Source organism: Vombatus ursinus, unplaced genomic scaffold (assembly GCF_900497805.2).
Source record: "Vombatus ursinus unplaced genomic scaffold, bare-nosed wombat genome assembly UNPS02014894.1, whole genome shotgun sequence".
NCBI lineage: Eukaryota > Metazoa > Chordata > Mammalia > Diprotodontia > Vombatidae > Vombatus > Vombatus ursinus.
In genome coordinates this window covers 459495-485589 of record NW_020954672.1, presented here as the reverse complement: position 1 = coordinate 485589, position 26095 = coordinate 459495, and the positions used below count along the sequence as shown (strand labels likewise).

At 39.8% G+C, this 26095-nt stretch overlaps 1 protein-coding gene across 1 annotated transcript; it reads right to left on the bottom strand.

The window, feature by feature from the left end:
• Positions 1-16088: 16088 nt before the first annotated feature.
• Positions 16089-25681, bottom strand: PNP (purine nucleoside phosphorylase). The gene is made up of 6 exons (XM_027843121.1): positions 25563-25681; positions 22828-22997; positions 21121-21224; positions 20265-20440; positions 19960-20150; positions 16089-19250 (listed from the first exon to the last, which is right to left on the bottom strand). Exons 1-6 carry the CDS (start codon positions 25571-25573, stop codon positions 19030-19032), a joined length of 873 nt encoding a protein of 290 aa, XP_027698922.1. The 5' UTR covers positions 25574-25681; the 3' UTR covers positions 16089-19029.
• Positions 25682-26095: the final 414 nt, after the last annotated feature.

Sequence of the window (26095 nt, the reverse complement as noted above, 5' to 3'; positions counted from 1 at the left end):
CTGAAGCTGACCACCTTGGGAAACTTTGGTCGTCTGTAAAATAAAGAGGTTGGCCCACTTTCCCACTTTAGGTCTATAATCCTACGAGCCTATTCCAACGTAAGCTAGAGGCACCACTCATCTGAACCCACTGGGCATGGACACCTACACCTCTAGCCACTGTAGGTTACCCTGTGCAATCGAAAGGATTATGGACTGCACAGTACTTTTACTTTAGGTTCGGATCTCAAGATATAATGACATGTACTCAGTATAAACTTAACAATCACATTTATTTTACAATGATTAATAATGATTAAAGCAACACAAGCATATAAAGATAAGAATAACATTCAATGCAATAAGTAATAATCAAAATCAAGAAAAGGAGGAATAAGAAAAGAAAGGATACACACTCACTGACCAGGCAAGCTCAAATACCTACAAAACAGGGGAGACTGGAGACGATCAAGAGGTCTGATCAGGAGGCCAAAAGAGTAGTGTCCTGATCTTAAACAAGAGGGGCTGTGCACACACTCCGCCCTTGAACAACAACAGAGAATCAGCACCCCTATCTCTGACATCAAAGTACTCCAAAAAATCCCCTTTCAGATGCCCCTTTTGTATCTATGTAAACCAGGGGAAAACGATCCTAATATTTTGTTTTGTGTACATATCCTTGGTGAGCTCAGGTCCTGGATACGCACACATTCTAACAAAGGTGGGAGCTTGATCAGAGCCCCAAATGCCTGTTTGTTGTGTAAGTCTTCAAGGAGTGATCAGGTCCTTGGACAGTTATACACTTCTCTCAAGAAAAATGTTCCTTGAGATAAGAATTGCTTTCCCAGGTAACATAGTTTGTTGGTTACTTAATGTCCTGTCTCCATGGCACCCTTGGCCATGCATAATTCCAATTTACATTCTTTATGTCAGATCATGAGGCGGTTTCACAAGGGGCTGGAGAAGATTTTCCTCAGTTTCCTTCACACCCTGATTCATTGCCAGGGGGAATTTGATCTCAATCTAGGGAAGTTGACTTTCAAGTTTCACATTTATTGATTTATCACACTTCCTCCCAATACACACACAAACCCTGGAAAAAAGTTACTAATATGTAAAATTCATATTGCTCTAAAATCATAAGTTCCTTTAAAAAGAAGAAATTTTTAAATTGTTCAATACGCAAATGTGAATCATGTACAGAATGGGTTTTTTTCACACAGAAAAAGGAATGCTAAAAATTAAAGAATTATGACATGCATTACAGAATGATTAGAACATAATCTAGATTCATTTGGGAGAACAAAAGGGAACTAATGAAAAGAAATACAGGGGAAGGTGGCCTAGCCATTCCAGATTTTAAATTGTATTACAAAGCAGCAATCATCAAAACTGCTTGGTACTGGCTAAGAAATAGACTGGTAGATCAGTGGAATAGGTTAAGTATGCGAGACCGTCAATGACTATAGTAATCTATTATTTGATAAACCCAAAGACCCCAGCTTCTGGGATAAGAACCCATTCTTTGACAAAAACTGCTGGGAAAACTGGAAAAGACTATGGCAGAAACTAAGCATAGATCAAAATCTCACACCATATGCCAAAATAAAGTCGAAATGGTTTGATGATTTGGATATGAAGATTGATACTGTAAGCAAACTGGGAGAGTAAGGAATAGTTTACCTATCAGATTTATGGAGAACAGAAGAATTCATGACCAAACAGGAGATAGAGAACATTACAAAATGCAAAATGGATAACTTTGATTACATTAAATTGAAAAGTTTTTGCACAAACAAAGCCAATGCTACCAAGATTAGAAGGAAAGTAGAAAATTGGGAAAGAATTTTTACAACCAGTCTCTCTGATAAGGGCCTCACTTCTAAAATATATAGAGAATTAAGTCAAATTTATAAGAATACAAGTCATTCCCAATTGATAAATGGCCAAAGGATATGAACAGGCAGTTCTCAGATGAAGAAATTAAAGCCATCTATAGTCATATGAAAAAATGCTCTAAATCACTATTGATTAGAGAAATGCAAATCAAAACAACTCTGAGGTACCACAGTACACCTATCAGATTGGCCAACATGACAAAACAGGAAAATGATAGATGTTGGAGAAGCAGTGGGAAAATTGGAACACTAATGCATTGTTGGTGGAGTTGTGAAATGATCCAACCATTTTGGAGAGCAATTTGGAACTATGCCCAAAGGGTTATAAAAATGTGCATACCCTTAGACCCAGCAATAGCACTTCTAGGGCTATATCCCAGAGAGATCATACAGATGGGAAAAGGACTCACATGTACAAAAATATTTATAGCAATTCTTTTTGTGGTAGCAAAGAATTGGAAATTGAGAGGATGCCCGTCAATTGGGGAGTGGCTGAACCAATTGTGGTATATGAATGTAATGGAATACTATTGTGTTATAAGAAGTGATGAACAGGCTGACTTCAGAAAAACCTGGAAAGACGTGTATAGTCTGATGCTGAGTGAAGTAAGCCGAACCAGGAGAATGTTGTACATAGTAACAGCCACATAGTGCAATGACTAATATTGATAGACTTTACCATTCCCGGTAATACAAGGATCTAAGACATCTCCAAAGGCCTTGTGATGGAAAAAGCTATTCACATCCAAAGAAAGAACTATGGAGTTTGAATGCAGATTGAAGCATACTATTTGCTATTTTTTTTTCTTCTGTTGTGTTTTGTTTCCTCTTTCTGGTGGTTCCTCCTATCAGTTCTAATTCCTACTTAGAACATCACTAATGTGAAAATATGTTTAATAGGAATGTTTATGTATAGCTTGTATCAGATTGCAGGCCATCTTGGGGAGGGAGGCTGGGAAGGAGGGGGAGAAAAATTTAAAATTCAAAAGCTTATGGAAGTGATTGTTGATCATTCAAAATAAATTAATAAAAAAAAGAACATAATCTAGTAACTTATTTCTACTAGTACGATCAAAGACCAGAAGAGAAAGAGTTACAACCAAGGAAAGAAGGAAACAAGCACTATTACCTCTTTTGATCTTCACAACAACTCTGGGGAAGTAGGTGCTATTATTATCCCCATTCTACAGCTGAGGAAACTGAGGTACAGAAGTTAAATGATTTGCCTAGGGTCACACAGCTAATAAAAGTCAGATTTTAACTCAGGTCTAATTAACTTGACTCTAAGCTCACTGGCGAACTAGCTGCCTCTAACTGCTGTAAGTCATTGTCTTTCAAAGGTATATTGAATCATGGACTTTTTTTGTCTCTGACCTCAAAAAAAAGATAAATTTTTTAAATGCTGTGCCGTATAAATGTTGTCAACTCTCAGAGTTTGATCTAAGAAAGACAAAAGAAATTAGGTTATGTCCATGTTTTTAATTTCTCTCAAGTTGGCGACACACATGCATTACATGGGAGTGAGTTGCATTCCAAAACTAGGCCACCATAAGGGAGCCAATCCAGAACTGGCTCAATTTGGGGGTTAGAAGTACAGAGTTATATGCCCTGGGAAGAGCAGGTGTTCCCAAGGGACGCCAATCAACTCTGGTCGACACACTAGGAGTTGGGCTATATTAAAAAGAGGATTTTATACTTAATTAATTACTTTATTTAATTGATAATTAACCACATAGTTAATTATGTAACTTAGGTCACTTAATCTTGGTCAAAGAGACATGAATTTCCAAATCACCTGTCTTGACAATAGGGAAGAATCAACATTTTCCCAGACCTGTCTGGGCAACACAGAGAACTGAAATAGAACCATTTAGATGCGATCTTAATGTCCTTCTGAAAAAGAAACTGAACTTTGGAAGAAAGGGGGATGGGGGAAAGTTCTGAGTCTCCAAAATAATGATTACTAAGAAAAGTCATTTTTCACAATGTAGATGTTCATAATAATTTTAAGTATGAAAAGTATAAAGCACAGTTGTCATCTGATGACAAGTGCAAAAAAATCTAAGTGGAAAAGCAGTTTTTAGAAAAATATTGTCGTGGGACGTCAGACATAAAGAATGGTGGTTCAAAAGAAAAAAAGATCTTTGAGCAATGGTTGTCATTACAGCTTAGACCTCCCTAGATACAACCATTGTGGCAGACAGCAAAGCTCCCAATATGAAGGTTGCACACTTTATTTTTATGCTTCGTTTGTTTGTTTGCTTTAGTGGAATGGACAGGCTATCTGTCCATCCTCAGGAGAGCTAAGTTGCTGAAACTGGGGCTTAGAAGGCACGTGGGGCCCCCAAGTGGACTGTGGACTTATTTCAGAGGATCTACAAAGTTGAAAATTTTAATATTTTGATAACTATTTCAATATGCTTGTTTTCCTTGATAATCCTATGTATATTATTCATATAAAAACATTATGCTAATAAGGGGTCTATGGGCTTCACCAGATTGCCAAAGGGATCCATGACACACAAAAAAGGTTAAAATCCAGGTTCTAGAGGAACCTGACTGACAAGCAGGGGGCAAAAATCCTATTCTTACGGATGCAAAGAGAAGAGATCTGGGTACTAAGACAGGTAATACTGTTCTACTAACAGGTCTCCACTACCCAACTGCAGATTCACAATGCTATAGGGGAGACTGGGGAATCTGAGAGGCAAAATAAGATGGCAAAAGGAGACGGTGAGGCCCAAATAAAAGTAACAAATAGAAATGAAAAAAAAAAATAGGATGTAGGACATGGGTGTGGAGAGTGCTCCTGCAGGAAATGAAAGGTGCCAAAAAGCAATCAACAAGAAAAAAACAGGAAGTCAGTAATGAAAGTAAAATGCCAAATGACCTCAAAAGATATAAGGCAGGGGGAAAAAACAGGGAGGCTGGTCCTAAATATCAGAACTAATTTAAGCCAAAAGCAAAGAGGAACAGAAGCAGTTGGGGCTAACTTTAAAATCTCAAGCTGGCTACAATACCAGGAAAATGGATGAAAAAGCCAGGATTTAAGGACCCTATTTAAAGGAGTAATTATTACAAAGAGAAGATAATTGTGAAAGGCATGTTCAGAAGTCTAAAAGGCAACACAATTTGAAGTCAATCAAATCAGTAAATAAAGCAGCAAAACTCTGGTGCCTCCCTTCATACACCCTATCCCACCTGGCACACCAGCTCACCCTTCTTCCTCTTTTTTCCCACCTCACCCCCTCCAACTTAGTTCTTTGAAAGAGTAGCAGGTGGCAATAGTACCTTCATCTTTATTCCCATATGCAACCTGGCAAAGAAGTGGCTAAAATATAGCTGGGATCCAGGGTTCTTGAAGGGTCAGAAAAGCATGTCACCAGAGAAGCAAGTCAGTGCTTTTGTTACCATTAAAAAATATATATATAAATAAAAAATTAAATAGGTCACAAAAAGGGGAGCTACCATTTAATGTTTTTAGTTAAATAAATGTTTTTCCTGCCTTTTTCTCTGCAAATACAGTAGTTCCATTAAAAAAAATCTGCAGGCAATGTCAGAAACATGATGAGACTACTTATAAGACCCTGCCCCATAGCTGAATAGTGATAGTTTTTAATGGGCTAAATTTGCATTCCCAAACCCCTCCCCCTCGACTTTGAATCTTCCATGGTTGCATCTGGCTCAACAGTTGTTTCTAGATATGACTGTTTTGGAGGTGGGAGCCAGGGCTTTCTAACTGGCCACTCTTCATGCGTGACCAACCTCCAATAATATTTCGTACAGACTACATTCCTATCATACTAATGCTGGCCTCAGAAGTCATTTATTATTATTCCTCAAATATAGGATGGGTAAACTTACTTTTTGCATTCAGTTTCCTCTGCCTGGAATGCCCTCTTACAGCCTATATGTTTATCTAAGTCCCATCTTTCCCATGAAACCTATCTCAAAAAATAGGTAAACAAAGATGCCCCTTGGTACAGTGGAAAGAACATATCTGGAATCCTAAAAGGTGGATTCAAATTGTAGTCCTTTTACTTGCTACCTCTAAGATCTTGATAAATCACTTAAGTCAAGTTCCCTCAAAAATAAAAACAAGATTTTATTTTAGAGGATTGGAGGATTGATTAGAGATTGATTGGAGGACTCCTGAGATTTCCTTCAGTTCTAAATCAATAATTCTATGACCTCAGAGGTCTAATCCAGTCTATACCCATTCAGGAATTCCCTTTTATAATTTCCCTAACAAACGGTCCACAAGACTCTACTTGAAAATGTCTAGTACAGCAGAACCCACTGCCTCCTAATGTAGCCCATCCTCCTTTGGGGTAACTCCAGTGTTAGAATGATGAGGTAGAAAGGAGTGCTCAAGGCAGATGGAGCAAGTGGAATGCAGGATGTGAGATACGAGATAAGATGCAGGATGTGACCAGCCATAAAAGTGATCAAAGAAGACTATGCATTGAAGCTTCCCTACCGTGGACTTTCCTGTGTGCTTTCACAAAGCACTCTCAATTCCAGAACATCTCTTCCTCTCCCGTTTCCTGTTCCCTTTGCTTATCTGTATGATAAAGGCACCTCCAGACTACCTGATATCTCAGACATTTTGGAACCATGTTTACTCCTCCCATTCTCTTGTCTCCTTCCCCCATTCCATAAAATTGTATTTCAACCATACCTTTGACCTGGCTAACCACCAATGCCTCCTACAGGAAGCAGGGCCAAGCCCTGCTCTCTAAGAGGAATAGGGCCTGATGCCTATGCTCTGCCTCCCATGTGAAGTAGAGCCCATTGGGGCTCTGCCTCACAAGGAGAAGGCCGACTTGGGTGCATCACCCCAATAAATGCCTTTCTTTAACTTGGAGATTGTCTGAGTGAATTCTTCTAGGACTCTAGGACACATACATCAATTCTTTATCATTTCAGGTAGCACCACAACATTCTTGGGGTCCACCTGAACTCATCCCCGATGGCTAAGAGAACATCTTCTAAGTGAATTCTTTTTTTTTAATTAATTCATTTTTAGTTTTCAACATCCACTTCCATAAGCTTTTGAGTTTTAAATTTTGTCCCCCTCCCTCCCCACCTCCCTCTCTAAAATGGTGTGCAATCTAATATAGGCTCTATATACACATTTCTATTAAACATATTTTCACATTGGTTATGTTGTAAAGAAAAATTTGAACCAATAGGAGGAACCACAAGAAAGAACAAACAAAACAAAACAGAAGAGAGAAAAAAAAAAGAGCAAATAGTATGCTTCAATCTGCATTCAGACTCCAGAGTTCTTTCTCTGAATGCAGATAGCATTTTCCATAATGAGATTTTTGGAGATGTCTCAAATCCTTGTATTGCTGAGAAGAGCTAAATCTATCAAAGTTAGTCATCACACAACATGGCTGTTACTGTGTACAATGTTCTCCTGGTTCTGCTTACTTCACTTAGCATCAATTCATACAAATCTTTCCAAGTTTTTCTGAAGTTTTCCTGCTCATCATTTCTTATAGCACAGTAATATTTCATTATATTCATATTCCACAACTTGTTCAGTCATTCCCCAATTGATAGGCATCCTCTCAATTTCCAATTCTTTGCCACCACAGAAAGAGCTGCTATAAATATTTCTGTACATGTGAGTCCTTTTCCCATTTGTATGATCTCTCTGGGATATAGCCCTAGAAGTGCTATTGCTGGGTCAAAGGGTATGCACATTTTTATAACCCTTTGGGCATAGTTCCAAATTGCTCTCCAAAACGGTTGGATCATTTCACAACTCTGAACCCAGTGACTCTGGGCAAGTCACTTAACCCCAATTGCCTCACCAAAAAAAAAAAAACAAAAAAAACCCACCTTCCCCTAAGAACTGCTTTCACTGCATCCCATAAGTTTTGGCATGTTGTCCCACAACAGTCATTCTCTTGGATGAAGTTATTGATTGTTTCTATGATTTGTTGTTTGACCCACTCATTCTTTAGGATTAGATTATTCAGTTTCCAATTAATTTTTAGTCTATCTTTCCATAGCTCTTTATTACATATATATTTTTGTTGCATCATGATCTGAAAAGGATGTATTTAATATTTCTGCCTTTCTGCATTGGATTGTGAGGTTTTTATGCCCTAGTACATGGTCAATTTTTGTGTAAGTGTCATGTCCTGCTGTGAAAAAAGTATATTCATTTCTATCCCTGTTCAATTTTCTCCAGAGGTCTACGATATCTAACTTTTCTAAAATTCTATTCACCTCCTTAACTTCTTTTTTGTTTGTTTTGTGGTTAGATTTATCTAGTTCAGAGTGGGAGGTTAAGGTCCCCTATTAATATAGTTTTGCTATCTATTTCTTCCTGCAACCCCCTGACGTTCTCTAAGAATTTGGATGCTATACTACTTGGTGTATATATATTTAGTAATATTACTTCATTGTCTATGGTGCCTTTTAGCAGCATATAGTTTCCTTCCTTATCTCTTTTAATAAGATCTATTTTTGCTTTTGCTTTGTCTGCCATCAGGATTGCTACTCCAGCTTTTTTTACTTCAGATGAAGCATAATATATTCTAATCCAGCCTTTTACCTTTACCCTGTGTGTATCCCTCTGTTTCAAATGTGTTTCTTTTAAACAATATATTATAGGATTATGGTTTTTAATGCATTCTGCTATCCGTTTCTGTTTTATGGGAGAATTCATCCCATTCGCATTCAAAGTTATGATTATTATCTGTGTCTTTCTCTCCATCCTATTCTCCCCTCCTCCATTTAGGCTTTTCTTTCTCCTTTTTTCCCTTTCCCTCCTCATTAGAGTTTTGCTTCTGACCACTGCCTCCCTCAATCTGCCCTCCCTTCTATCAGCCCCCTCCCTTTTCTTTCCCATTTCCCTTTCTACTTCTTCCCTCCTTTCTATCACCCTTTCCCTTTTCTTTCCCCTTTCCCCTCCTATTGCCTATATGGCAAGTTAAATTTCTATATCTAACTGAGTATGTTATTCCCTCCTTGAGCCAAATCCTGAGAGTAAAGTTCAAACAATGCTCATCTCCCTCCCTTCTTTCTCTCTAGTGTAATATGTCTTTGTGCCTCTTTGTGTGATGTAATTTATCCTTTTCTACTTCCTCCTTTCCTCTTCTCCCATTACAATTCCTTTCTACCACTTCATTAGGTTTTTTTATCATCACATCAAAGTCAACTTAAACCCACCCCCTCTGTCTCTACATATACATATATATATATATATATCCCTTCTAAATGTCGTAATAAAGATACTCAAGTTCACAAGAGTTATGAGCCTCATCTTCCCATGTAGGAATGTAAACAGTTTAACCTTATTGAATAACATGGTTTGTTTGTTTTTTTCCCCTTTCCTGTTTACCTTTTTATGACTCTCTTGAGTCTTGTATTTGAAGATCAAATTTTCCATTGAGCTCTGGTCTTTTCATCAGGAAAACCTGGAAGTCTCCTATTTCATTGAATGTCTATCTCCTCACCTGAAAGATTATGCTCAATTTTGCTGGGCAGTTGATCCTTGGTTGTAATACAAACTCCTTTGCTTTACAGAATATCGTATTTCAAACCCTCTGATCTTTTAATGTAGAAACTGCAAGGTCCTGCGAAATCCTGACTGTTCCATAATATTTGAAATGTTTCTTTCTGGCTGCTTGCAGGATTTTCTCCTTGACCTGATAATTCTGGAATTTGGCTACAATATTCTTTGGCGTTTTCAATTTGGGATCTTTTTCAGGAGGTGATTGGTGGATTCCTTTGATGACTATTTTATTCTCTAGTTCTAGGACCTCAGGGCAGTTTTCCTTGATGATCTCCTGAAAGATGCTATCCACACTCTTTTTTTTGCATCATTGCTTTCAGGTAGACCAATAATTTTTAAGTTATTTCTCCTGGATCTATTTTCCAGGTCAGTTGTTTTTCCAGTGAGGAATTTTACATTTTCTTCTATTTTTTTATTCTTTTGATTTTGCTTGACTGATTCTTGATGTCTCATAGTCGTTAGCTTCCGATTGCCCAATTCTAATTTTTAGTGAATTGTTTTCTTCAGTTAGCTTTTGTACCTCCTTTTCCATTTGGCCCATTTTACTTTTTAGGGAGTTCTTCTCTTCGGTGAGTTTTTGTGCCTCCTTTTTCATTTGGCCAATTCTACTTTTTAAGGAGTTGTTTTCTTCAATGTACTTTTTTTCCCCATTTTGTCAACTGTGTTTTTAAATGAATTGTTCAGTTTTTCTGCTATCTCCCTTATTTGCCTTTCAAAATCCTTCTTGAGCTCTTCCAAGAAGGTTTTTTGGGGCTTGAGACCAGTTCATATTCCCCTCTGAGGTTTCAGATGTGGGTATATTAACAATGTTGTCCTCTCCTGAATTTGTGTTTTGATCTTCCCTGTCACCAAGATACTTGGTCATTGTTTTTCTATATTGCTGCTTGTTCATGTTGTTTGCCTTTTTTCTGGCTTTTAAAGTTGATCTCTGCTTCTGGGGCACAGAGGGCACTGTCCCAGGCTTCTTATGCTGGGGCCTGGCAGCCTGGTTATTGGTTTGCTGAGATGGGGCTTGCACTGGCTTGCTGGGACACCTCCCTTCCTGTACTGGTCCCCTTCAGCCACAGCAAGAAGGACCCTTACTGTTAATCCCAACCACAAGCTAAAAGACTGCTGTATCTGGTTCTTCTGCTAACTCTACTATTTCAGGATTTTTCCTGGGGCAATATTCTCTGGGTTTTTCAAGGTGAATAAGGGAGAGTGAGAGCTACTTACTGCTTACTCTGCCATGTTGGCTCCTGGAAGTCTAAATAGGTGACTTTCAAACATTCAGTCTGTGGGCTAATAGCTCCAGGAGCAGAGCTGCAGTTGCTGCTGCTGCTATTGCTGTTGATTCAGTCACTTCCAAGGCCTGTTGCTGGTTTGCTGGTGTAACACCCTACAGCCCTGTGTTAGACTGCACTTCTCTCTCACCCAGTTCCGACAGACTCCTCCCACTGACCTTTCAAGTTGTCTCTGGCATCTGTGGGCTAAGAAGATTGGAACCCACCACAGTCCCCTAAAGCCTGCTCTGGCTTTGCTTAGGCTGAGTCTGTGCTGCACCCTGCGCACTGGATGCTCCTCTCTCAGGCCTGTGCAACAGATCTTTCCCATGGACATTCCAGGTTGTCTTGGGCAGGAAATCTACCCCACTCTCTCTCCTTATGGGTTCTGCCACTCCAGAATTTGTTCAGAGTCACTTTTTAGAGGTATTTGAAGAGATTTGGGGGAGAGTTCAGCGAGTCCCTGCTTTCACCTTTTAAGTGAATTCTTTCACACTCAAACCGCTCTTCTGAATCTGACCTCAACAGGGAAGTTTTTCCTTACACTGAACCTCATTCTATCTACTCCTTTTCAGCTTTCAAGCATTGCTCTTAACTCTGCCTTATGGGGCCAAGTGGAACAATTCCAATTCTTCCCCCAAATGCATGACAGCCTCTCAGACACTTAAAAACATCTATCATGCTTTCCAAGTCTTCTGTTTTCCAGCCTAAATTTACTCAGTTCCACCAGCCAATCCATACCATGATTCAAGGCTTTTCACTATCCTAGTCTCCTCCTATGGATGCTATTCATCCTGTCAGTATGTGTGTGTGTGTGTGTGTGTGTGTGTGTGTGTGTGTGTGTGTGTATACATGTGTTGTTGTTTTTTTAATGTGGTGCCAAGAAGCAAGTACAATAGCTGTGGTCTGACCAGGACAGGGTTCCTTCGTTAGGACATTGCACCTTTCTTGACGTAGCCAAAGACCATATTTTTTTTTTTGCTTGCTTTGGCTGTTGATTACATTATTGAATTCATATTGATCTAATACTCCTTGAAAATCCTGGGATTTTTTTTTTCAGACAGGCTACTATTTAGCCACATTTCCTCTATAGTGTACCTTTGAAACTGATTGTTTTAAACCAAGGGGAAGGCTTTGCATCTATCTTTATTAAATGTTATTTTACTAAATCTAGCTCATCATTCTGGCTTGTCAGCATCTTTTTGGATCCTCTCTTCCCACATGTTAACTATTCCTCTCAGGTTTAAACTATCCATAAATTTAATAAGCATATTTATGCCTTCATACAAGCCATTGATTAAAAAAAATGTTAACCAACCCAGGATAAGTTTCTGGAGTACTCCATTCAAATATTCTCCCTAAGCTGACATGAAAGTATTCCTGAATACACCTTAGGAATTCTGATTCTAATTCTAGAAAAACCTGACTATACAATCATCTAATTCTCTCCATCTTTTCTACAAAGACAACATTAGAGATGCTATCAAATGCCTTACTCAAGTTTAAGGAAACTATGTCTATAGCTTTCCCTTGATTTACCAATCTAATGACTGTATCAAAAAAGGAAATAAGATTGGACTGGCATAATCTGTTCATTATGAAACAATACTGGCTTTTAGCAATTACCGTTTTCTTTTCTAGATTTTCAGAAACTATTCTTTTAATAAAACATTCTACAAATTCATCAATCATCACTGAAGTCATCACTGTCTTTGAATTTTCAGACTCCATACACACCCTTTTTCTGAAAATTAGAACATTTGTCCTTTTCCTCTTCCATTCCTGTGACATCTCTCCCAATCTCCACAAGTTTCCAAAGATCACAGACATTAGCTCAGAAATCATATCTGCCCCAGTCTTTCAGTTCCATGGGAGGAAGTTCAGCTTGGCCTTGCTCTTTTACTACCTTCACTTTATTTTGGGTTTCATCTCCTTTTTTTTTTTAAACCATTTTCTCCTGTCCTTTCTCTTTTTGTTATTGCTCTGTCCTTTTTAGGCTAAGCATAGTTCATACTGACAGGAGCAATAAATAAATAAAATTAATGAAAGTTGAGTAGTTCTTCCATCTCCCCATCAGCCATTGTCATCCAGTCAACCATACTTTGATTTAGCTTCTTTTTTTTTAAATATACTTTTAAAAATGTAACACCTTCACTCACTCAGTGGACAGTACCCTAAAGGACATTGTGATTGTGCTATACTGCTACCTGTAAAGGAACGTGAGTCCTGATTGGCTGAGAAACTTGTATAAGTAGAAAAGTGACTTACTTCAGGTGCTTGGAGGGCACACTTTGGAGAAGAATATTGAGAGATGAGGGAAGCCAGCTCTTAATTTGACTTTTTGATTCCCAGCACTTACAATCTTAGAGACTGTACAAGTAGACTTTCCAGAGTAAGAATTTACTTTGTCTCTCTCTCTCTCTCTCTCTCGTTATGGTTTTCTGCTTGGTGGAACAAGGATTGTTTTTGCTTATTTTTAAAATCTTGCTCCTAAATAAAAAGTTCATTTATTCTGACGTATTCTAAAAGCAGCTGGGTGGCACAGTGGGTAGAGAGTGGAGCCTAGAGTCAGGAAGACATGAGTTCAACTCCTACCTCATACTTCCTATGTGACTCTGTCCAAGTGATTTAATTTCTCTCAACCTCAGGTCTTCATTTGTAAAATGAGGGTAATAGTATCTACCTCACAAGGTTGTTGTGAGGATCAAATGACATAACATGTATAAAGCACTCTGTTATATAAATGCTAGCTACTATATTATTGTCTGGGCGGCTGGTGGTACAGTGGATAAGTGTCAGGCCTGGAGTCAGGAAGACTCATTTTCTTGAGTTCAAATCTGGCCTCAGACACTTACTTGTGCCCCTGGACAAGTCACTTAACTCTGTTTGCCTCAGTTTTCTCATCTGTAAAATGAGCTGGAGAAGGAAATGGCAAACCACTTCAGTATCTTGCCAAGAAAACCACAAATGAGTCACAGAAAAGTTGGGAAGAGTTGAACAAAGCTGAAAAAATGATTGAACAACAATTATTATAGTCTACCCTAATCTCTGATGTCTGATTCTCTGTTTGATAATTACTTTGATTTTTTTAAGAAAAGGTTTAATAACTATTCATATGGTTTTCTGGGTTACCAGTGTTTAAATAATCAGGGAAAGTGGTGATGATCTTAGGATCCCCTAAAGTATTCTATGTCTAGACCAGAGGTGTCAAATCCAGTTTAAAATGTAATTGGTCAAAATGTTTAACAAAATAAGTAAAAATAATATAATATAGACAATCTTAATTTATAGGTTGCTAAGCCATATGCAGCCAACAGGGATCTGTTTCTCTTTGAGTTTTTCACCACTGGTCTAGATTGCCAATATCTGACAAGGGATGGACAAATGTAATTCCAGTCCAATATTCCTCCAGCCCTTCATCTATCTACAAAGGCAGTATCCAAATGGAGAAGGGTGGACCAAATCCTAGATGAAATATCTATTCATGTTATTGGAAAGCCAAGCAAACAGGGTGTCCCAAAAGTCATAGTGCCATTTAAAGCTACTAAACTTAAGCTATATCTATAAATCAGCTAAAAATTATATCAATATCTTGCAGAATCAATAAATTAAGTTAAAAGGGACAGCTAGGTGGTACAGTGGATAGAGTACCAGGCCTGAAGTCAGGAAAACCTGAGCTCAAATCTGACCTCAGACACTAGCTGTATGACCTTCAGCAAGTCACTTATCCCAATCGCCTCCAAAAAATAAAAAATTTTAAGTCTCTCTCGGGCTCTTCTTCCACAATCCAAAACTTGGTGATCAGCCTTTCCTTTGAAAGTATATATAGATCAAAGACTTTAGAGCTGGAATAATACTCAAAGGTCACTTAGTCCAATGCCCTCATTTTACTTGAGAAAATATTGTCCATTGAGAGGATGCCCATCCATTGGGGAATGGCTGAACAAAGTGCAGTATATGATTGTGATGGAATACTATTGTGCTATAAGAAATGTTGAGTGAAGTGAGCAGAACCAAGAGAACATTGTACACAATAACAGTCACATTCTGCGATGACTAATATTGATAAACTTAACCCTTCCCAGCAATACAAGGATCTAAGACATCTCCAAAGGCCTTATGATGGAAAAAGCTATTCACATCCAAAGAAAGAACTATGGAGTTTGAATGCAGATTGAAGCATACTATTTCCTATTTTCTTTTCTTCTGTTGTGTTTCGTTTCCTCTTTCTGGTGGTTCCTCTTATTAGTTCTAATTCTAACTTACAACATCACTAATGTGAAAATATGTTTAATAAGAATGTAAATGTATAGCCTATATCAGATTGTGTGCCATCTTGGGGAGGGTGGTAGGGAGGGAAAGGGAGAAAAATTTTAAATTCAAAAGCATATGGAAGTGATTGTTGATAAATCAAAATAAATTAATAAAAAAAGAGAGAAAATATTGTCCATACCAATAACCTGTTATTTTAGACCAGGGGTGGGGAACCTGCAACCTTGAGTCCACATGTGGCCTGTTTTAGACCATTGCTGTTGCATTTGTTATCTTTTCATACATGTTTCCTATCTGAATAAACTCTAAACATTACCCACCCTAAAAGAGTCTTTCAGGCTCTTTTAGGGAGGTATGTGTGTGATCTGATAAATTAGGTGGCATTATGAATAAAGTGTTAGACTTAGAATCAGGAAGAACTGAGGTCAGCTATTAACTCTTGACATTTAGTAGCTGTGTAATCCTAGGCAAGTCAGTTAACCTGTCAGTCTCAGTGTCCTCATCTGTAAAATGGGGATGATAGCACCTACCTCACAAAGTTGTTGTGAGAATCAAATGACATAAACAGAGCTCTGTGCAAAGAAAATATATGTATACACACACAAACATACTATATGTACATATACACATGTTTCTGCTGTTATCTAGAAGTAACCTTTAGGAAGCCTTCCCAGACTAACTTCTTTTTGTTTATCATTTAATCTGTGGCCACCACCTTTTACACAGAAAGTCCTATACCCTTATATAGTTTGTACAATATTATTTCTCATTTGATAGACTACTTTGGAAATGTGCAAAACCTAGGACAAAGTACTATACACAGTAAGCATAATAAATGCATATAGAATCTATTGATTGGCGTGGAAAAAAAACTTTGTAAAGTCTCATGAAGCACTATTACAAGTATGAGTTACTTACAGCTAAGATTCACTCATTCGTGGACCATTTATTAAATATTTATTAAATTAGGTGATTAAAGGAGATAAAAATGCACTTAAGGCATAGTTATTATTCTCATAGGGAAATACAAAATATACATATTGACAATTTGATAAATATCCAGAATTATAGTGCAAAATAGAATATATAAAAACATTAAGACAAGTACAAAGAGCTATTCAAGAGCCAAGGAAAGAAAGATCATTTCTTATTGGAGTTTTAATAAGGCTTTCTGAAAGAAGTCACATTTTTAGAAAAGTAGTAAGCCTTAAATATATATATATATATAGTAAGCCTTCAAGGTGAAAGGAAGGAAGAGGAGAGAATTGTTTCCCAGAACACTCCAAGCACAGGGAATAGTGAGAGTAAAGGTGTGGAGTTTGGCTATAAGTCTCTCCCAAGGTTAATTTTTACTTTCCCTACCTTCTTGGTGGCCGCTTGCATTGCTGGGACACCACAAAATGACTCAATTTCTTTCAAGTGAAAATGAAGTTGGGTAGCTACTCTATCGCATAAAAAGCTCAACACACTTCCAGTAGAGTGCATGTCCTCCTCTATCTGAGCTTTGTAGTTAGGATACCAGTGAGCCTCTGCTTAATCATCTTCCCATCAAATACTGTAACTCCTATGGCACACTATTACTTTCTACACACTTGCTAATAATTAAGCTATCTATGTTTGGTCCTGAAAAAGCCACTAGACACTCTTGGGTCCTTAATTCTCAAGTTGCATGGTTCCAACTCATTTAGTTCTATCAGAGCCAAGCCATGGTATTCAGAAATGCAGAAGAGGAAAGAGAGCCCATAGACATAATCCAACTCTTGATTTAATTTCACCCACCCTAACAGGTATCCTAAAGTTGAATCTTTTCTCCAATTAATATAAAGAAATTATAGTTGGGGTGCTTATCTAGAAGAGAGATGCAGAAGGTAGTCTCAAATCAGAACTTATCTGTTCTGGCAGAGAGAAAAAGCAGATGCTAACGGCAAATTGTATGAAGCAACTGTTTTGGTGGTAAGATGGTGGTACCATGAAGAGTGACAACACAAATTGGGCACAGTTAAGCAAGAAAGCCAAAGAGACATCTTGATACTGAAATAAAACCATTTCCTCTGGTTAATATCTAGCTGGAAAAGCATATTTTTATAGAAAGAGGTCAGAGCATAAAGTACTGTCTAGGAACCGGAGGCACCAGAGGAGAGGTTCTAGCCTGCCATAAGGTATTAGGAGAGCAGTAGTTGCCTTGGAGACAAGGGCCATCAAGAGTGAGGGAAAACTCAGCTTAAAAGCAGAAGGGTGCCAAATTGGTCTCACAATTTTGCCCTAGTAGAATATTTTGGCTATCTGGGAAACAGAAAACTACTTCCTTTGTTTTATGCATAGCCACAAATGCCATACTTGTAGGAGAGCCTAATTCCTTTGTTGAATAAAATCAGAAGGTAAGTGCATTGTTTAGCTACTTCCTGACCACTTGTTTGCTCAGCCCCCTATAGTCTGATGGCTACTACTCACATTCTTGTGAAACTGTTCTCTAAAGTTACCACTGACCTACCTAATTGTCAAACTCTGGAACTTTTGTCCTCATCCTTCCTTGCCTTTTATGCAAAATCTGACCCCTTTGACCACTGTCCTCATTCTCCTCCCACCCCTTAAATGTAAACTCTTCCTTGCCCCAGCCTCACCCCCTGTACCTCCCTTTCTTGGTTTTATATACTCCCAGGACTATTGACCCCTATGCCAATGATTCAAAAATCTTATCTCCTGTTCTGACCTCTCCTGAGGTCTAGGTCTATACTTCTATCTATCTGTTTAGTGTACAGGTCCATGTAGACATTATAGACCAAATCTAAGGTTGTCAGTGCTGAGAATCAAAACATATTAAGAGCTAGGTTCCCATAAAATTCATCATTCTTTCTAATTTCTACCTAATAGCACCATTATTTTCCAACTTTCCCAAGGCTGGAATCTCGGGGATCATTTGACTCCCCAAACCTTCCACATCAGTTGTCAAGTTTTAGGGATTCTACCTCTGCCATCCCTTGAATGTATCAATACTGTCACCAGCTAAGCTCATGCCTGTTGCACTTCAGTCCAAGCTTTTAAACTGACCTCTAAACTTGTTTCTCTCTGTCCTAATCTGGAGAGCTATTAATCAGCTTCCTAATGTACCAGGCATACTACTCTGCTCATATCTCTCTCTTGCTGAAAATTAATAGTTTCTCATTTTTTTTCCAGACGGGAACCCAGATTCCTTAGCCAAGCATTTAAGATTTATTAGCCTTATTCATACAATTCTCCTTGAGGAACCCTAAGAAAGGAGATAATTCACTGGCCCTTGAATTTTTTCCCACCTTTCTATATGTGTTCTTGCAGGTTTCCATAGCTGGAATGCTAACTGGCTATATGTGACTTTGAATTCTTCCTTCTGTTTCCTCATTTATAAAATGAGGGATTATATTGAGTGAACTCCAAATTCTTTCCTGGCTCTAAAAATGTTGTTCTATATTCTATTGTGCATTTATATCCCATATCCCCCTACCACACCAAATGCCCTTTGACAGTAGAAACTTCTCTTTTATTTATCTCTTTGACAACACCTAACATTCTTACAGCCTAAACTGTTGTTCCCCATCCAGTCAAGTGTTCAGCACAAAAAGGCAGAAACATTTCTGTCTAACTGTCTTTTTATTCCTATATAGTACTAAATTTGTAATACACACTGGTCTTGGCCACAAAGAGCCTCAGAAGTCATAGGATGGTATGGTGAGGCCTCAGGGAATGTACAAGTAGTCTTCTCAAAATATTAGCAACAGCTTTAAGGTAAAGTGGACTTAATTCATAGACAAGTCTATTGGAGGTGGAATGAAGGATGTTGGGATGTTGGCTGTGAGTAGGAGTTAAAATGCAATGATCCAGCTTTCCATGGTGGGAAGGGACCAATGGAATAAAAGAGAATTAGGTGCCATTAGGAAGGGCCTGAAAGGATAAGTAGTTATTCCAAGGAGGTGGAATACCAATGTTTCTCACATCTCTACCAACCTCAGGCAGAAAGCTAAATGGCTCAAACAAGGAGGCAAAGCTGGACACTGTTGGGAATACAAAGTAGGCAGCAGGGAAAGGAGAGGCCAGGCAGCCCGGTGGGTCAAAAAGTCTTCTCAGAAGGTGGCTGCATGTTTTCCACAAGAGTACAGACAAGTTGCTCCAACTTCTTCGCAGCCAAGGTCCCAGCCACCAATACCTCTTCATGATTGGCCGTCTCCAGGCTTTCATAATCCAGTATCGATTTGTTCGTAATGAGGGAGAATCCAAAAACTCGAATGCCACAATGCCTGGCCACTATCACCTCTGGCACTGTACTCATCCCTGATGAGGAAAGAAAGGAAACTGATGTCAAGACTGCCTTTAGAATGGCCATCATGTCATCCACCTCAGACCTGTGCTAATCAGCTCAAGCCCATCTTCTAGTATTCTCCAGGACAGGTCATAGTGGAGTGGAGAAATATTAGAACAACCAAACTACCTGGCAAAGCCCTTTGAAATTAAGGGACTGTCTCAATGGATTTGTCTTAGGATTTAGGATTCCCTTAGAAAAAAGCGAGCTGGGGGAGAAGGGCAGCTAAGTGGCACAATGGATAGAGCGCTGGCCCTGGAGTCAGGAGGACTTGAGTACAAATCTGGTCTCAGACTTGATAGACTAGATACTTGACACTCACTAGCTGGGCAAGTCACTTAACCCTAATTGCCTCGCCAAAAAAAAAAAAAAGAGCTCTTCTTCTTTGGAGTTTGGAATTTTTGGTATAAAATGGTTGACCCGTAATGGCCAGAAGAGCAGATATTAATTAAACCAGTAGTAAATCATTAGCACTGACTTTAACATTCAAAATTCAGTTGAATAGAAAACGTTTAAGAGATACTGTGCTATTTCCCTAAAAACCGTTCATCTAAGTTAATAACTAATCTAAATTTAATCCTTTCAGTTTGATCTACTCCCCTTTAAACCCTTCAGGATTGTAAATTCCCATCTCCTCCTTAGGCCTCTAAACCATAATTCTGCCAGGGCTCCCCTTCTTACCAACAGCATCAGCCCCTAGTTTCTGCAGAAACTGACACTCTGCAATGGTTTCAAAGTTGGGGCCTCCCACCATAACATAGGTTCCTTCCTGCAGTGGTCTTTCCTGTTCCATTTCCTTCCATATCTGATGGGCCATCTGTCTCAAAATCCTGTCGTAGGCATTAGACATGGGAGGAAACCTTTCTCCAAACCTGAAGCAAAGAATGAGAATTGTTGACTCATCTAAGATAGAGGAAACCCTCCTCTGACCACTAAGTGCAGAGAATCAATTTTAGCTCCATCCTCTATGAATAAAGTCCATATACCTGTCATCATTGGGGCCTCTGAGTGGATTTCGGCCACTGAGGCCTGCCAAGTTGATATGATCTCGGATCAGCATAACATCCCCAACTTTATATTCAGGGTTCAGCCCACCAGCAGCATTGGTGACAATTAAGGTATGCACATCCATAAGTCGGAAAACCCTCACAGGGAATGTTACCTAAGGAGTCAAAAGGACAAATGTCAGGCACCCAGGAATTCCACAAAAGCCCCGAAGTACAAGATAGTGCAAGAAAGAGATGGGGAGAAAGAGGAAAGGAATGGCTAGAAAAAACCTTAAAGATAAATTTTGTCCAGCCCCGAAGGGGGAGGTTAAGTGATTCACCCAAGATCACACAGGGAGTAGCACAGCTAAAATTGAAACCAGTCCTTGACTCCAAGTCCAAGGTTCTTTGCTATGCCAAATATGGAGGGAACTGGCATCAAGAAGAGATAACTATGCTGTCATGGGAGGACCACACATAGGAAGTCAAGTCTAATCATGTTATCACCTTGCCATATTATTCTCCTTCAGCTTTCGATACATTCTTCTCCAGCCACCCCCTAAAATCCAGATAGAAAGGTACAAAGCCTCCCTAGTACCCTCAGTCCTCTTGCCTATCTGGTCTCTCAAATGCCCAGATCCTCATCGTGTCAATATTTACATGCCACAAATCTCTCATAGCGAAAGTAACGGGCCAGAGACTCTGATGATTACCTGGCTAAGGAAACAGGTATTGGATAATATCTAGAAAGGAAGGGAAAGGTGAATGGTTGACTCATGAGGTTAGTACTAATGACTAAAATCTCTCACCCCTTTCTGATAGGAGTTACCCATCTATGTCTAGGCATCAGACTCACCTTCCAGAGTGGGTAGCCTTCATAGGGGTGGAATCGGCCCTTCATCATCACACAGCACTTGCCATGTAAGTATCCAAATACCAACTGCCCTGCGTGTCCTGGTGCTGCATGGGAAAAGGAAAAGGGAACCAAAATAATTCAGCAGGAGGTGTTTCTCATTTTCTGGGCCTCTGAAGGGACAGGAACTGAATGGTTCTTCGGGGTCTATGGACACCCCCAGGGAAAATGAAAATATGATCTACCTGCTTCACCTCTTCCAGGATAAGACTCCATAATAGAAAAAAGAAATGTCTCTGGTGTTTTCTCTCTGGAATCTGAGAATGGAATTATATTGGTCCTCAGCTACCCAGCTGCCTAGTCTCCCAACCAAGAAGCCTCAGGGGCCTAGAAAGGGACAAATGAGGATAGATTAAGAAAGGACAGAGGATGGCCTATTAGTAAAAGGAAAATAGGCCAAAGGGCTAGTTTTCTGGTACTACCTCGTATAATAACTATTATTAATCAGTCTCTTAATTGTCATTTCCAAAAAGAGTGGCTAACCTAACCTCTCCAGAATTAATAAATGGCTTAGGAGATGGGGTGCACTCAAAAAGAGAATCAGAAGCAGGAGTGTAGAGCTTCTACTTGGAAGTGGGGATTGAAGGAAAGGTAGGTTAGGGTAATGGTAGACATGGAGGGAAAAAAGCATCAATAAACTTTTTTTTTAATTCAGAGAAAAAAAATACAGAAGGAGACATAAGGGCAATTTTGTTACTAATTTGTTAAATTTAGCATATATTTTTTTAAAAATTGCATATAAACTCATTTTCTAATTCCCTTTCATGACCTTCCTGGTGTGCTGAAATATCTGTATTTGATGATGATTGTTACGATCCCTCACAAACAGAGTATTATGAGAGTATATGGGAGCCAACTTCATTGTCTCTTAGGGAATTGGGCCTTCTGTCTATATTGGTTGTAGGGCACTTTTTCCATGCCTTCCTGAATATCTGTTGTTTCCTTTCCCACCGTTTCTCTGGACTCCTCTTACTTTAAAGAGTTTAGAAAATGTTCCTTAATTAAGGCCTTGGATTCTCAAAGGGAGAAAGGAGATAGGAATCTAAGAAATTAATAAAAACCAAAAACACCCTACACTTCTTTATCCTACTAATTATAATTCTCTGCACCTCCAACTTCTTGCCAGGCAATCTTGACAGCTAGACAACTGAAGACCAGAATGAGCTCATTCTCATTTCCCAGAAAGACAACATGAGAGAGACTCCATATTACTGGAAGTCTCCTAGTTACCAAACATCTACAGTACACTGCCCAAGTCAGATGGCCAGTCAGATTCTGGTGTTGTACATACATGTGTTGCCCGTGTTTGCATTTATCTGTTTGTATGCTTTCATAAATGAAAGACATTCACATATCCTGTATGTACCTTGGTGGAAATGTTTTCTGACACCTGGGAACTGAGTTCTATCAAACCACCCTGAAAACCTAGCAATGGTCTCTCCTAATTTTGATGGGTTTTTCTCACCTCTTGATGCCTTTTTCTACTAGAAGACAATAGCTTTTTAATACTGGGGCAAATCCTGGGACTACAAGGATTTGCCTCTAGTTATGAAAACATTTTTTTTCCATAGGCCTTTCTCCACATCCCACCTAGGTTCCAAGACCAAGTTCTCTGCTCCCCAAATCTGCCAACATCATCCCTGTGAGTACCTGTGCTTCGAGGGAAGTTGGGTATCTCATTGTAGTCAAAGGCCTGGAGTGAGGTCAATTTATCCGCCAACCCCCCCAAACCAGAACCACAGATCACTGCAATTTCAGGTCGATATTTAGTATGGGATAAAAGCCACTCAGCAGTTTTCTTATAATCCTCATACTTGAATCTAGGAAAGAGAAAAGATTCATTAAATAAACTGAAAGAGGCAACCAAAACTAAAGAAGGGAAAGGCTAATATCCCCAGAATCAAGTAATCAATGAAAACTATTCATTAACAGATGGGTAATGAGGAGATGGGGGGTAGGGAGGGATGGGCAACAGAGTGACATCTCCTCCGCTCCTCTCCCCTCCAGTTACTCAGAATGCTTATGCCTCCTCTTCCTTTGAGGCTCCAGAGCAAGATAGCTTTTATCTTGGGGAAGGAACTGAGAGTTTCGGCATTGGAAATCAGAGCGTTTGTCAAGTGACTCAGAGAGGTTACAGTGATTTAGAGTACACAGAGGTTAAGAGCCCCAGGCCAAGGGTTGTGGCTCCTAGATGTAGTGATCTTCAGCAAATCACCCAAATTCTGTCTCATTTTTCTCAATTGTTGTTGTCATTTTTCAGTTGTGTCTGTCCAAACCTCTGTGACCCCATTTGGTGTTCTCTTGGCAGAGATACTGGGATGGTCTGCCATTTCCTTCTCCAGCTCATTTGACAGATGAGGAAACTGAGGGAAACAGAGTTAAGTGACTTGCTCAGGGTCACACAACTAGGAAGTGTCTGAGGTCAGATTTGAGCTCATGAAGAATGAATCTTCCTGACTCCAAGCTCATTGCTCTATCCACTGGGCCACCTATCTGCCCTTTTCTTCACTTCAAAGAGTTGTAATACAATCTGCCATAATTCAGGCAGAAGCTTGTCGAGGGTAAATTTACATGAAAGTGTTTTTCAAAGCAGTAAACAGATTTTTTTAATTCACTTATGTGTCCACCAATTCTTTCTCCTTTGCTTTCCTTAAAATCACCAAGAAGCTAGATTTGCACTCCTCCCTGGAATAGGAGCCCCTTTTAGCTAAAGTTAACTTTAAGAAATACTGCCCACTACCACTGAAAAAAAAAGAAAAGAAAAAGAAATTCCCAATCAAGACACTTAACTTCTCTGGGCCTCAGTTTCCTATTTTGCAAAATGGGGAGATAGCCTCTGAAGTCCCTGCCAGCTCTAAATTTAGGATCCTATGACCCCTCAGCAAAGAGGCAACCTTGAGTCTTCTCTATAGTTTTAGGGACTAACCTGAAGGCAGTAGCAATTTAGGAGCCTTCAGTCTCTCAGTTCCAAGTTCTTTCTCCCTCTCAGCTTCTCTCCAGGCCAGGTTAGAAGGTGCAGGAGTGAAAAAGAAAAGAGGGACTATTGTTCTAGCAGCAACAACCGTCTCCAGAGGATTATTTGCCTCAAAAATAGAACCCAGGAAACTGGAGCAAAGGATTCCTGATTCCAATAGCCTTCCTTGCAGAAGGTAAGGAATGGGCAGGAAGGGTAGGAGGGGTCAATAGCATTGCTGAAGCCCTGAAGTCAGAAGTCATGGAGTGGTACAGGAAGAGGCAATCAGGAAAGGAGAAAAAAAGAAAAAGAAAGATCTATACCTCAGAAGAGAAGTAAGGAAGAAAAGGGTGGAGGGTTTTGAATAAACCACCACACCCAAAAGTCTCTTTCTCAAAAGCCTCTGGCTGAATGACAGTATCATAAATTCAGGGCTAGAAAAAACCTTAAATTTTAAATTGAGGAAACTGAGGTCCAGAGAAACTAAATGACTTGAACCCAGAGTCTCAATGGTAACAAGAAATTATCAGAGCTAGGATATGGACTAGACATCCTCAAACCAAATCCAGCCTTCATTCCCTGCTCTCTATTCATCACCAGAGTCACTTGGCAAGAACTCTGGACCCCAAAGCCCAACCTGTCATTTTCTTCTCCAAGACAAAGCCATCCTGCTAAGAAGTCTCAAGGGAAGGAAAGAAGTATAGATATTCAAATTAAGTGGAGCGGGAGAAAAGCCGGAAAAACGTGACTCTGCTGCCCACTCCCCACCTGTACCCCTGTACCCCTCAGTCTGTCCCATCCACCGGTAGTCCCAGCCTCCCTACTTCTGCCAGAGGGCCCCTAGACTCTCAAATACAGAGAGGTCCTCCACCCTCCATAAAACCTCTCCAGCTATTGGTCCATTCCCAGGGATAAATCAAAATCAGATAGAGAGAAGAAGCCTGGAGCCTCTAACAAGGGAACAATGATGCTAGTCTTTGAACATAGTGAATGCCCCAGCACTTATTCCTTTCCCAGAGATGTGATCTCCTGATCTCAGAACAGACAAGGTCATGATGGTGGGAAGGGTGTGTGGATAGATGTGCCTGGGTACAGGGTTGGAGCAGGTAACTACACCGTTCTGAATGGTGATCAGACTCCTAATTTGAATAGGGACTGTCCCCAAATTTAAACTTCCTTCATCTCAATGCCTGCACTTTGTCTCCCTGCCCCATCTCAGAGTTCGATCTCAACACTCACATGTCCCCACCCCCACCTCCCCATCCTGGAGAGAGAGGCGGGAGCAGAGAGCCCCACAGTGCTAGGCCTCGGTTCTCGCCATGCACCCTCTATGCTCCTAGGCTTCCTAGATCACTTTCACCCAGCCTCCCAAGTCTCCCTGACGTCTATTTCTCCTCCCCTGTCTCCCTGAGGGTCTTTAGGCCTGACTCACTCATCCTCCATGGCTCGGTCGTGGTATTCGCCTCCTCTCTGCCTTGTTCTACTCCTCTCCGCTCTGCTTGGCTGTGCTGAGCACCGAATGCCCCAGTCAGGAAGCACTTGCACATATTCACTCGCTCTTGGCTTTATGCCCCAGCCAGTAAGGTCCCCAGCCAATGGCAGTTGCAAACGCAAGAACTAGCCTGTCTCCTTGGAGACCAAGCTTGATTCAATCACTAAGCCCAGTATAACATGGAATGTGTGTTTGTTTGGGAGGGGAGGGAGGAAAGAGGGAGGAGACTCTGAAAGGAATAATAAATGAATTAACTGTCCCGGGAGATGATTAAAGAGATATAGACCATACTTCCCTTTTTTTGCCTCGGGGGCATGAAATCTGGCAGACCACTTCCCCTTCCCACCCTCCACCACCGTAATCTGAGTGGAGAAAGTTTATAGTCCTATCAAGAATTCATTTCTATGAGATTTGAAGGTTAAAAGAGAACTGGGCCTAGGTAGGTGGTCTTTGACTGGTTGGCACACAGGAGA